The sequence below is a fragment of the Caretta caretta genome, chromosome 10 (assembly GCF_965140235.1).
Source record: "Caretta caretta isolate rCarCar2 chromosome 10, rCarCar1.hap1, whole genome shotgun sequence".
Classification (NCBI taxonomy): domain Eukaryota; kingdom Metazoa; phylum Chordata; order Testudines; family Cheloniidae; genus Caretta; species Caretta caretta.
The window spans coordinates 55534046-55546859 of NC_134215.1; the positions used below are offsets into that span (position 1 = coordinate 55534046).

General features: G+C 40.7%; 2 protein-coding genes across 13 annotated transcripts in view; one reads left to right on the top strand and one right to left on the bottom strand.

The window, feature by feature from the left end:
* The window catches only part of APBA2 (amyloid beta precursor protein binding family A member 2), a 240583-nt gene extending 232389 nt beyond the window's left edge, over nucleotides 1-8194 (top strand). For all 8 annotated transcript variants that reach the window (XM_048868169.2, XM_048868174.2, XM_048868170.2 and 5 more), the window contains 2 exons: nucleotides 5377-5517; nucleotides 7499-8194. In XM_048868169.2, coding sequence (XP_048724126.2) covers nucleotides 5377-5517; nucleotides 7499-7570 — 213 coding nt within the window. In that variant the 3' untranslated portion in view covers nucleotides 7571-8194. The remainder of the gene's footprint in view (nucleotides 1-5376; nucleotides 5518-7498) is intronic.
* ENTREP2 (endosomal transmembrane epsin interactor 2) overlaps nucleotides 7874-12814 on the bottom strand; it is a 385274-nt gene continuing 380333 nt past the window's right edge. For all 5 annotated transcript variants that reach the window (XM_048868176.2, XM_048868177.2, XM_075133027.1 and 2 more), the window contains one exon: nucleotides 7874-10719. In XM_048868176.2, coding sequence (XP_048724133.1) covers nucleotides 10534-10719 — 186 coding nt within the window. In that variant the 3' untranslated portion in view covers nucleotides 7874-10533. The remainder of the gene's footprint in view (nucleotides 10720-12814) is intronic.

Sequence of the window (12814 nt, forward strand, 5' to 3'; positions counted from 1 at the left end):
CCTCCACTCTGTTCTTATTCCCTGCGTGATCTGTGAAGTAGAACTGCCAGCTGGATTTGTGGTGTGGAGCATGTGGGAGTGAAGGTTTGGTAGGTTTCAGAGTAACAGCCGTGTTAGTCTGTATTCGCAAAAAGAAAAGGAGTACTTGTGGCACCTTAGAGACTAACCAATTTATTTGAGCATGAGCTTTCGTGAGCTACAGCTCACTTCATCGGATGCTGCAGTTTCCACGATATGCATCCGATGAAGTGAGCTGTAGCTCACGAAAGCTCATGCTCAAATAAATTGGTTAGTCTCTAAGGTGCCACAAGTACTCCTTTTCTTAAGGTTTGGTAGGGGGCTGATGTGACTCACACGGAACAGGACACAAAACACAAGGGATACTTATTTTACAGGTGAAAGGCAATGATTGGGGTAGAGAGGTGTCCTTCCTGGAGGTGCACAGGCAATTAGGGCTGGGGCAGGTCCATATGCACAAAAGCCAAGAACAAGATTGATTGATTTTGTGCTCAAAGCAGATTTGTTTTTAAATAGGGGAATTCTATATTTAGACCATAGCCCATTCTGGAAAACTGTCAGTATTCTCTTTTGGGGGGCATGTGCATGACATAATCCCTTCCATGTTCTATTAATTGTAATTTAGCTCAGTTATTGTGTGTGCGTGAATAAGAGCACGCTAGTGGCATACGTGCAGTTCTCTCCATCTCCCTGAAAAGTGGGCTGATGTCAGTTAGTTTCATGTTCATGACTCTAAGGTGTAGCTAAAGCCATTTAAAAACCAATTTCCCTTTCCCATCCCCAACATCTTTTAAGATTTTTTTCCCCCTGAAGTAATATGTGCAAATCAAAATTCTTCCTGGAAAAATACGATGTGCTATAAAGGACAAATGACCTGTTAGTGTGTGTTATATAATCAGATTTTTATTCATTTTAGAGCAAATCAGGCAAACATTAATGGGTTGCACAAATGAGAGTACTGGAGGTCTAAGCTTTGCAGGATGCAGCAGAGATAATTGGAGCACCTGGACTTCGGAGGATAGGCCTAGTCTAGACTAGGGTTCCTAATCCTGTGCTGAGTGCCTCCAGTGCCTCCTTCAGTGTCAATCTAGGCACTCCACAAAAGTCTATTCCACGATACAGATGACTGTAGTTTCCCCTATGCTGAGTCCTTTTCAGGAAACTATATTGAGAACTAAGCTGAGTCCAGGGTAAACTACAAACCTGTGACTATCTTGTCTGACCTCCCCAGTGACCTTTTCCTCCCTGCCAGACTGCCAGCTGCTCCTTTTGAAACAGACACATAAGGGATGTTAAAATGCCTTTTCTTCTTGACTTTAATGAAACTTGAAACTTCAGTGCTGGTGTAACGTCCGTACAGGGTTGCTTTTAAATTCCTTTGCTGCAGGGGCGTCTTGATGAGTGATCATTCTAATCTAAACTAAAAATAAAAATGGGAGAGAGATGAAGTAGGAAGCTGTTCTTTTAAGTATATTTCAGAACAAATATTTTCTGACAGCTGACAGATGTGCCGTTTTTCTCTCTCTCATGTTTTGTATTGTATTTTTCACAAGATTGTTAACAAAGACAAACAGCTGGAAAAAAAAGCAAAGTTAAACAAAGTTCCTCTGAATGTAAATCTGTTGAAGGACTGCACCTATCATACAATTTCCAATCTCTTTTACTAATCCCTATTGTATCATACCCCCTTCCCACTCCCAGTCCGGAACAAACTGTGAAAGGGATTTTGTTACGTATGTTTACAATCACAAAATACTTCATAAGGGATCTCTACTCTGAATTAATGATCCATTTTATAGCCTGGTTCAGTCCTCTTCTTGTTGTAACTGGACCCAAAGGCTGGGTCCCACAGGCTTCTAAGTCAAGTGCGTCAGAATGAGTCTACTCACTAATCATAGCTCTGTGTCTCCTAGGTACACGCCCTAGCTCAGATCTCTTGTGTGAGCCATTCCTAAATTGAGACATGGAACTCCAGTCTGTCTCACTCAGATCCTGGAACTACTGCCTCAAACCTCCTGAACACTTCAGTTGTTTATACATGCTTCTCCAGAATTTCACCAGTTTAAACCCATGACAGGAAAGCAAGGGACACAGCCTTAGCAAAGTAATTTCTTAACCGCAGTCACATCATTGTTTAAAAAAAACCAAAACACTACAGATTTACAGACCTTTGTACAATAATAGAAGTCCCAAAACGCAGCCTCCCACCACCTTTAATCTTACCCCTTCTGTGAATCAGGTCTTGCAAACATTTCAGGCTAAGCAGAGTCCCTCCTGCCTTCTCCCTCTCCAGCTTGGTCTTCATTGTGGCAATGGATGGTCCCCCCTCAGAGAAGCACCCCTCCTTAAATTCAGTCTCTGTCCCTTTTTGCCAGTTGCTCCATAGGCATGCTTGTATCCTGTACCACTCCAGGCTCCTGTGTAGAGTCCATTGTTCCATGGGGATGGTCTGGCAGTTGAGAGAGAATCTGACTCAAATGGCCCTAGTGTATTGCTTTGATGGCCTCTTAGAGATTGTCTTTCACCAAGGCATCGAGCACCTTTCCTGGTCATAGTAGCTGACTGCAATATATCATAGTAACCTTGCTTTGGGCAAGGTCAGACAGGATTTTAGCACATAACACAAAATGGATGTGCTAATCCAAAATGGAAGATACAATACAAATAGAGTCACAGTTGGACCCAGACCTGAACAGCCCACTCTGCCACAATCACCATTTCACCACTAAAACAATGGGCCTCCAGAATCTCATACTGGCAAAAATCTCCTCCATTCAAATGGTTGCTATGGGTGCTTTTTAGCAGATTCACTGCATTCAGCACTGAGTGACTTTCTATCTTTTTGTGGCAATGGAAATGTTGTCTGATTAAGGACTGCAGCATTTAAATTATTATACCCTTGTGCTCTGTTTATTTCTTTTTTGTGACCTTTTAAACCTGTTCTGTGTTTTTCGGTTAAAGATTTCATTTTAGACTTAAAGGGATACTGGCAGGTTAAATACATATTAAAAGCAAAAACTTCTTCACATACATTGCTAATAACACATTGATTTTTGAAACAGCATTTAAATTGTAATATCTATTAGCTGATTACTTTTTTGCATTTCTCTGATTTTTTTGGAACAGGACATAGATTGGTCAGTTTCATCTTTGTTTACAGAAAGTTTCTAATTCATTTATCTTTTGGGTTCTTCTAATTCACATGGTGGTTCTTGCATGCTAACCATAGCTTTTTATCCTGTTCTCATACTGGTATAAATTGACAGTAACTCTGTTGAAGGTAACGGAATAAAAGAGTAAAATTCAGAGGAGAATTGAGTAAAAGTCTTGTAAATGTGGGGTAATGTTAGTTTCCAGTTGGGGAAAAACAGTCACTGTAATTTTTCTGTTGCTATTGCTATAAAAGCTTTTTACCTAATCCTAAATTTTGGATCTAATGTGAACAAAGTGTCCCTTTAAGAGGAGAGCACTGTGCCAAGGTCCTGCAGGTAGTAATGGCACCATTATTAAAAAAAAAAAAAAAACACTACAACCTTCTGCAAGGAAAGGCTGTAGACAACTGCAATCAAAAAGTATATCAAATGGTCACCAAAATAAGAGATGCAGTGGACAGAAATAACACTTGGTCACTAGCTCTTGTACTTCTAACAAAGTAATTTCCAATGAAGGTTTCTTGCAGGTTACTTAGGACAGATTTTTTAAAAGTTGCCTCTCTTTGTTCTGAAGCAGGAAGAAAGATAACTGAATACAGCCATGTTGTAGCTCAATCTAAAAATAGTAAAGTTTGAGAAGAGAGATTTTTTGGTATTTTTTTAAATCTACCTTTTTTCAAATTTTGAAACTTGAAAAGCTTTGACCAACTCCATAAAATAGTCAGCATTTCTTTTTCCATCAGAGGCCTGTGTAAATGAGAACATAGTCCCAAGTCAATTCTTATGGCAAGGTATATACATCACCCAAAAAATTCCTGCTGTACTTGCCAACCTTTGGGAGTCCAATGATGGAATCTGTCAGGATGCCAAGCTATCCTCTTGCCATTAGTGGTGATCTAGGACATGGGTTCTCAACCTTTCCAGACTACTGTACCCCTTTCAGGAGTCTGATTTGTCTTGTGTACCCCCAAGTTTCACCTCACTTAAAAAGTACTTGCTTACAAAATCAGACATAAAAATACAAAAGTGTCCCAGCACACTAGTACTGAAAAATTGCTTACATTTCTCATTTTTACCATATAATTCTAAAATAAATCAAACAAGTCATTGTCTGTATAAAATGTTAGTTTTTTCTGACTTCACTAGTGCTTTTCAGGTAGCCTGTTGTAAAACTAGGGAAATATCTAGATGAGTTGCTGTACCTCCTGGAAGACCTCTGCGTACCCCCCGGGTCAGTACCACTAAGGTAGAAAGCACAGTCCTAAAGTATGTTTTCTGGACTATGCCCTGGCTGTACCTGTTCTGTTGTGAAAGATGCCAGGTGGCCTCCCTGGAGCCTTCTATTCAAGTTGAATCACTCTCCATGATCTTGGACTACATGGAGAAAAACACATTTTAAATATAATGCAGTCTGATTTGTGATAAAGTCACATACTGTTGATTGAGGGAGTCTTCCTACTGGAGATGGAGCTGATGCGGTGCAAGGATTATTTTTATATCCATGTGGTAGTTTTAAAGAAATTCCCACGGCAACCCTTGAATTAATTATATGCTACAACTGGCACCTCAGCAATAGTTGCGGCTCTCACAGGAAACACACTCAACAAAATGTCATTTCAGCTTATCATACTGCTTGGATGTTGTAGCAGTTAGCAGTTTCTCATTCATTACTTAGTTGCTTCTATAGACACATTTAAATACCATGTACTTTTGGAAGGATTAATTTGTGGTATAAACAAAAATCTGGGTTAAGGTTTAATTTGGAGTGCACATATGTGTGGACGAAAGGAACATATTATTTTGTTTTTCCCCCCTCCCTGTTTGGTCTGCTTTGAGATACCAGCTATTGAACTATTGTTCATAAGGTTCCATTCCTCCCCTGCCTTTTTTATTTATTTATGTATTTATTTATTTTTTGCACAGGCCTGAAACTTCATTTCCATGGTGATAGTGCAGCTATTTTAAGCCCAGGTAGATGAACATGAGCTAACATGTTGAAAATAGTGTGGCTATAGTGGCACCGGGACACAATCCTGCCCAACCCCTTAGGTACGTACTTAGAAGGCTAGCCAGATCCACCACAGCCACCCGGCTCTCTTTAGTGCACCAGCTTAGGCAGAACGAACCTGTCCGCCTACCCGGTTGCGAGTGACCTGCTACAGCTTCACAACTGTTAACTTAATTCAACTCTGACTTTGCCTGCCAGATTTGCAGCTTGATGCGAGGTGGAATAGCTGAACGGGGAGGGGTCCGAGTAGGACATCGCATTATTGAGATCAACGGGCAAAGTGTTGTGGCCACTGCTCACGAGAAGATAGTACAAGCCTTGTCTAACTCAGTGGGAGAGGTAAGAATTGTCTGAATTTAAAATATTTTATCAAAGTATTGAAACACGTGAGTGAGAATCTCTCTCTACATACTTCGGCTCCTGCTGTTGAAAACAATCTGGTGCTAACACTGTATTAACACCCCTCCTCCCCACAATGAAACCATAACAGTAAAGCAGTTGTGGCTACATTATCTGGATTTTACCATTAGTTTTCAAGAAAGATTTTCCTGACTGGTTCTGACATTTGAAGCTGCTGTCAGTCATCAACCATTCAGGTAGGTGAAGAAATATCAGTCAAGCATTTTATAGCCAAGAGCTATGAAAAAATCTCTGTTTTAGATTTTCCAGTCATAAAATGAATTGATTGCCAGAGAGGCGAGAGATTAAGACTGACTAATATTTTAATCCTTTCATTTTAGCTGAGATTCTCTGACTCTGATTAGGGAATGGGGTAGGAGAGTAAAACATGTCTCTGTTCCTCACCATGTTTAGCAAAACTAGTGACTGATAAATGAGATGTGTGTTGGTGACATGCCTTCTAGTCCCTTTTGAATTTCAGGTAGCATCACTATGCTTATGCCATGGAAATACTGACCAGCAAGTTAGCCCAACTCTCCCTTCACAAAGCCGTAGTTAACTGGATTTGTGCAGGGAACACCACAAGGATGGTGAGATGGAATTCATACACCACACAGCCCCGTGGACTGCCATAGTGGCTGCTGCATCCACATTACTACAGAGCCAGTCGCCAGTGCTCCTTCCACGCTCTGGTTAGGGTGAGCTACTACAGAGAACTCCCTCTACTCCCCACCAAGGCCCACCCCCTAAAGGAGTGTTTAAGCACTGGATGGTGAGGGCTGTATGTGGCAGAAGTTCACCCCTTGTGAATTGGCATAGCTCCTACTTCTAGTGGTGAAATGATTATCACTAACTCAGAGTAGTGGGCCTTTATTGTTTATTTTCTTATTTTTCATTGTGTAGTTTTAATGCGAAAAAAATCTGTGTATATAAAAATCGTTAAATGGAAGGCTATAGCAGTTAAAAACATAGCCCAGGTAATTTATGATTTTCGGACTACTGCAGCTAGAGTTTAAGCTGTCCTAAGTAATTGTACATTTATAAAAGGCTATGGCCTGACTGTGCAGTATCTGATTTTTTTAAAATAGTCTGACAAGTGCAGATTATCATTATTTTAAAATGTTCACTGCTGTCTAAAATCACGCTTGGTTCCTTGCAGCTTGTATTGTAGCAATACGCCTCCTGGTGTAAAATCCAAAGTGGCAGGTCCATCTGTGCTTATTTTGCTACAGTTGATAGGTTTGTTGTTTCTTATACCTGCAAAAAAGTTTGTTATAATTTGTTCATGCAATGCCATGTCTTTTAACAATGTTTAATGAAATCTCTGCTTACCTCCCACTCTTCCTACTGAGTATTTACCAGTGTAATTGCCAGATGCTTCCTTTGATTATTTACTCCTATCAGAGCCCAATCACCCTTGCTAACAGGATTGAAAATGATACTTCTTGTAAATTGCTGATTTAGTGGGAATGGGGGTGAGGGAACTTGCTTTACCTAAATTTGAATGCAGTAGAACATAGTGGGTGGTGAAGTTTAAACTGCATGTTCAAAGGTTCACATTCCATGTTAGAGATACTGTTTGTGTAAAGGGATGGGTAGACAGAGGAAAATCCAGTGCCAGTCAATATTTGAGTAGGAAGGGTGAATTTTCATGTACATGAGATTTTCTTCCTGGCTAATTTCCTTAGCTTGGACAGTGGTGGTTGGATGAAATCTGTAATGGCAGCTGGTTTTCAATTGCTTTTGCTATTTTGATATCATGTCATTTAAAAACAGACCCTCCCCCCACCCCCAGCTCTAGACAGAAACCAGGAATACCTCCCCTGAAGTCAATGAATGCAGTTAGTGATATATGCATCAGGCCCCTAGTGATTCTCAACTGATAATTCTGTTACTATATTTTATGTAAATCAATTGACAGATTCATATGAAGACTATGCCCGCTGCAATGTTCAGGCTTCTGACTGGCCAAGAGACACCCCTGTACATCTAGCACATGAGGCTGTCTCTCTCAACAAAAGAACTAAATGATTCCATCAAAGTTGAAGTCTACACAGAAGCAGCAAGAATTTTGTATTTTGTGTGAATGAAAGGCTTTGAAACAGGACCTGAAGATTCCACAAACTGAATGGCCAAGCGTCTCTCCCTTGCCAAACAGTGATAACCATCTTTATCACGGACAGTAATCACTGACACAAAATCTTTGTAAGACATAGTATTTTGCAACATCTTCTAAACTCTTTAACCATATTTATTTGTAATCTTCATGTGGCATGGTGTACATCTGTCTGTCATGTTTGATAATGAGTCGGCAGAACATTTACTGCAAAGATAAGCAACTGAACAGCAGCCTCAAGAAAAAAAAAAATCCAAGTCCCATGTAATGGTCCCTCCACAGCGTACTGCGTAATTTGAAAGCTGATCCAGGGCAGATGGCATTTTAAAATTTCAGTGATTAGGAATGTGTGCTATTAGATTCTAATGTAAAGTAAAACCGTGGTAGTATTTGGTGTAGTTACATTTGTCATAATGGTAAGTATGGCAAGGTGTGAATGTAACAAAAGAACAGGAAAGTGTTTCTGATGCTAAATAAAGAATAAATGCCACAAAATTAAAATATTTATTTACATTTATTTTTAATTTTCATGGTTTAACAGAACTACTTTTCTGATACTTAAATGTGTTCCATGGTTTGTGTACTATTTTTATTACCCTTTTATTTACATTTGCTCAAAATGGGAGAGCCGTCCTTAGTCTTTTATAAAAACATTCTTATTTCTGAGGCATTGTTCTGAATGTTTGTTTCCGGTGAATGAGGAGGAACTAGCACCATCCGCACTATTAGACTGTGTATAGATAAAATAAGTAGTCGTAAAGTTGTATTCATTATGAGAAATTGTTCATTAAGGTAACTTTGTCTTGATTTTAGGGTCGGGGGGAGGGAGAGACAGGATGACAAGGCCTTGAAGAAAATACACTGTGACTTTAGAAGCCTTACCCTGCAGTAACTGAAGCTTTAGAATTACTGTATTTCAAGGAGTAACATAGATGTTGCATGCAACTGACCTTAGGAAAGAATTAACCCTAGTCTCACTAATAAATCTGGAGTAATAAAGACAACCTGCTTATCTTGTTTATTCTGTTAGTAAGTTTACAGAATTCAAAAATCTTACTGGAAATTTAATTCTTCATCTAAGTGCAGTTGCAAAGAATCAGGTAGTTGGAATCCATCTGCTGCCTTGAAGTCAGAACAATAGTAGGTGGTATTTCTGCAGAATGTATAGTGAATGGATGCTTGCAATTACCCTACCTTTTTGCCACTGGATGTCACTGTAGCTTCATATGAATGTAGTTGAAGCAGCATCAACTTAAAATACAGCAGTATTGATGATTGACAAATACACATTCTGAACTAAAGCTACCCATCTCCAGTTACACACCCTTGTGACCTTTCCACAGATTGTCTGCCAAGTTCAGAGTGACACAGATGAAAACAGCCAAGCAATTAAACCCCAGAGATATGTTTATAATTTTGCACATTAGATTGGATTCCTTATGAGAACACTGTTCATGCCCTTTGCTGAGTTGTAGCTTGCATTGCTTTGTTCTTAAAGACTTGGCAGGCACCATTTGGCATTAGCTGAGATTTTTACACCAATTTTTAATGTAGAACAACTACTAGAAGAAAATTGTAGTAATAAAATGTTTCATGCTAACAAATGGACTAAACCAAATCAGAGCAAGATGAGGGCCCAATGGGATGACAACGATATATCTAGATTAAGGGTTTTAAAGAGGTTTTTCAGGTCCCAGGGCAAAATCTGAAACTGAGCCCCCCTCCCTTCCAAAATTACCATGAAGACGAAAGAGTTTAAGATGGGAGGGAATGGGGATGGGGGTCAGCAAGGGTCCAGGCCAGTGGGGTGGCTGCCCTCCTCACAGGGAAAGGGGAGCTCTGGCCCCTCTACTGGTGGGAATGGTATCCACAACCCTACTCCTAGCTCTGGGTGGCTTCAGACCCACCAGATGATGATGACAGGGTGGCAATGATAGGGTCTGAGCCTGGCCAGGATGGGGGAGTCACTTCCCATGATGCAATGCCACTCACTCAAACTTGGCTCAGCAGCCCCCCCCCCCCCATCCCTGCCCCCATGTAGCTCTGTCTGGATTCAGCTCAGTGGTTCTCCACGAAAGGTTATGGAAGTCAGCTTTTAGGCAATTCCAACAGTGCAATGGCTTCATCCATAGTGCACCTGCTGGACATAATTTGCAGCAAATTTAGACCTCAATTTATAACGGCATCTCCCAAACAATCAAAGTCATGAGCATTCAGAAGAAAGCAAAAAATAAATCACTGTGCAGCCTTTACTAGAATTAAAAGGGCCAGGGGCATTTGAGAAACAAAACAGCTCTAGCAGAAGATAACAATGAGCTTACCATCATGAAATCTATGTACACTTAGATATGGAAAGAAAGGGACCAGCGAAAGCAGCTATGCTCCTATAATAAGAGCGACTCTTTGTATTTCTAACCAAATCAGTTTGTGCAGAAGAAAGTCCAGAAATACTTTTTATTAAAACACTGATGCTAGTTAAAACCCGTTGAGTACATTAAATAAATGCAACTCGTAAGTTGTACAAAAGGTCTCTTGGTGATGGTTTTCAACAAATGCTGCAGGGCAGCAGCATCTCTATCAATACTTTCAAATCAATGCGTGTCTGTTTGGGAAAACATTTGTTACCAGTTTAATAATAACCCTTTACATTTTGCAAACTGCAGGGCTCAAAAATTTACATTCAGAAAAAGAGTGGTGTTCTTCTACTGTTAAATAGAAAGTGGAATTCCAAAAGGAAGACACTTTTTTTCCTTTCTAAGCCATCCATTATTTGCATTTCTCTGTGTGCTGGACTCTTCTCGTTGCTGGAATCAGCTTTTCTGCATACCTGTAAGCTGTTATCAAAGGATGGTCTCCCGGCAAACTCCAATCAAACTGTGTGGCCTGTCCCGCTCTAAACTGCGAGTTATGTGGGACCTGCGTAAGAAGGCAACTGGAGAACTTAGAGCACCACAGCTCTGAAGGTGAAGATCTTCTTGAAGTCGTTTTCTAGAGGTATCCACATTCTGCTGGGAACTTGTAATTACCTGATAAAGGGGGAACATGGAGGGAGGATGAAGAAAGGAGACAGGATAAGAACTGTTTGTTTTACTGCAAAGGTTCAGTCACTTCTGTTACAGTAACAGTTTTCTGCTCACTCTGTTTTATTGAATTTTACTTAATACTGGGTAGCCCACAGAAGGTAAAATCCTAATATGGCCAATGGCCTTTATTTCAAGTGGGAGGGGCTGTGCTTTTGCTGCTGGAAATCTCAGCTTCATTCCTCACTGACAACCCATGAAGCAGCAGCATCATGTAACTGCTGCCAGGACAAAGAAAGCAGAACCCACTATCTTTCAAAAAAAAATCTTGGTTTAAATTAAAGAAAATATGTTCCCCCTTCTCACATGGGAACAAACTGGTAACTGGGGGCCTTCCAAATGGTCTGACCTGGGTGCAGCTAGACAGGAAGCCTGAGTTAAGCTGGAGTGACCTCAGGCTCTTGATCTTTATGCTGCTTCAGACCGCTTTTTAGAGATAAAGGGGAGATAGAGTACTGCTGTGGTTGGCCTCTGCTGATCAGAGAGTAAGTGATGGAATTGTGACCCCTGCTGAGGCATGAAGGAGGGGAATTAGATAGAGAGGAAGATGTTTTCTTAGAACACAGCTTTACCTTTTAGTCCTCAGGTGTAAGTTTGGGACGATGAAACTCCATCCATTTGCTTTGAGGGGAGATGGTCATGAGTGTTTTGGGGAGGGGAAGAGAGATTGATTTTTCTCGTCCATTAACTAAAATTTGTGTTCTTTCTTACCATCACTTAAAGAGCAACTCTTTTGTGAAGTAGCTTGTCACTTCCATTTACACCTCTAACTCTGAATTACATAATGGTTATTGAAAAGGCTCTGAGCTTCAAGAGCAGATTGATGGAGCTGCTTGGACTTTGAGTGACTGTTAATGTTTGCTGACTGGAAAAATAACTTTGCTAGGATTACTCCCTTTGTCTGAGGCAGCCATGTGTCTTCTTGGCTCTTAAAAGCCTACACCTGATAAAAATTGCACTAGTGGTTTCCATTTTTACTATCTGTCTAAAACACTCAGTCTATGGTCTTTTTCTTTTTGAGACGTTATGGCTTTCCATTATAGCCCTAATATACTGTTTTCAGATTTCTAACCGTTGGGAGCTTAATGACTGCAAAGCAATAAAAATGTTAACGACATACAGTCACTGTGGAATTCTTAAGTATCTCAGGATATTACTGCTTTTCCACTGCTGTAACTAGATATAGTAAGGTTAGTATTTCACTTTGTTCTACTTGCCAGCTAGCAAAAGGCTCATGCAAATTATCTTAGGATCAGGCCTTGGTCAATAGTGGACACTTTGTACAGCACTTAGGTTTCTCTGACAATGCTATTTAAAGACAGAGGAAGTTTTCATACTGCTAAGGAAAAGAGTGGACAAGCAGGCAAATGCAATACAGACAATGATTTCCAGGTTATGGGGTTGCTCCCATTTATATATCCTCAATTTTCCACCCAGAATCTTATGGTAGTGGGCTAGCATCAGTGTTCCCTCTAATTTCCCCCACATATGTGCGGAATGGGCTGGAGGGAGAGGCGCGGCAGCACTGGGATTGTGGGATAGGCTCCCCAACCCCGACTGCAGTAGATCCTGGGCACAGGCCGCCCCTCCCCCAGCCATGACTGATTGGGCGCTGGGCTAGGTTGGGGGGGCGGCGCCTCTCCCCCAGCCGCAGCAGGTTCCCTGAGCGCCTGCACAGCTTACAGGTAACTTGGGCAAGTGTGTTTCTCAGACAGCCTCCCGAACCACTGGGAGAAGGGAACTCCATTTCTACAGCTGATATTTTCATTACAAAATGAATAAGAGATCAATCCTGCAGTCGTATTCAAGTAAAACTCCCACTGAAATCAAGGACTTCAAAATTTGGCCAACAGGCATTAGCAAATTAGATGGCCAAAAAGGGTTTATTTTGAATCATGCTTTAGAGTACAAAACATCTTAAGCTTCATGCATTGTTCAATGCTTTGTGTTTTCATGGTCTCTTCCAAGCACTTGAACCCAACTTACTCCTCAGTCAAAGGTGTGGGGGATCCTCTGTTCCTTAATTCAGAGAATTGGAATT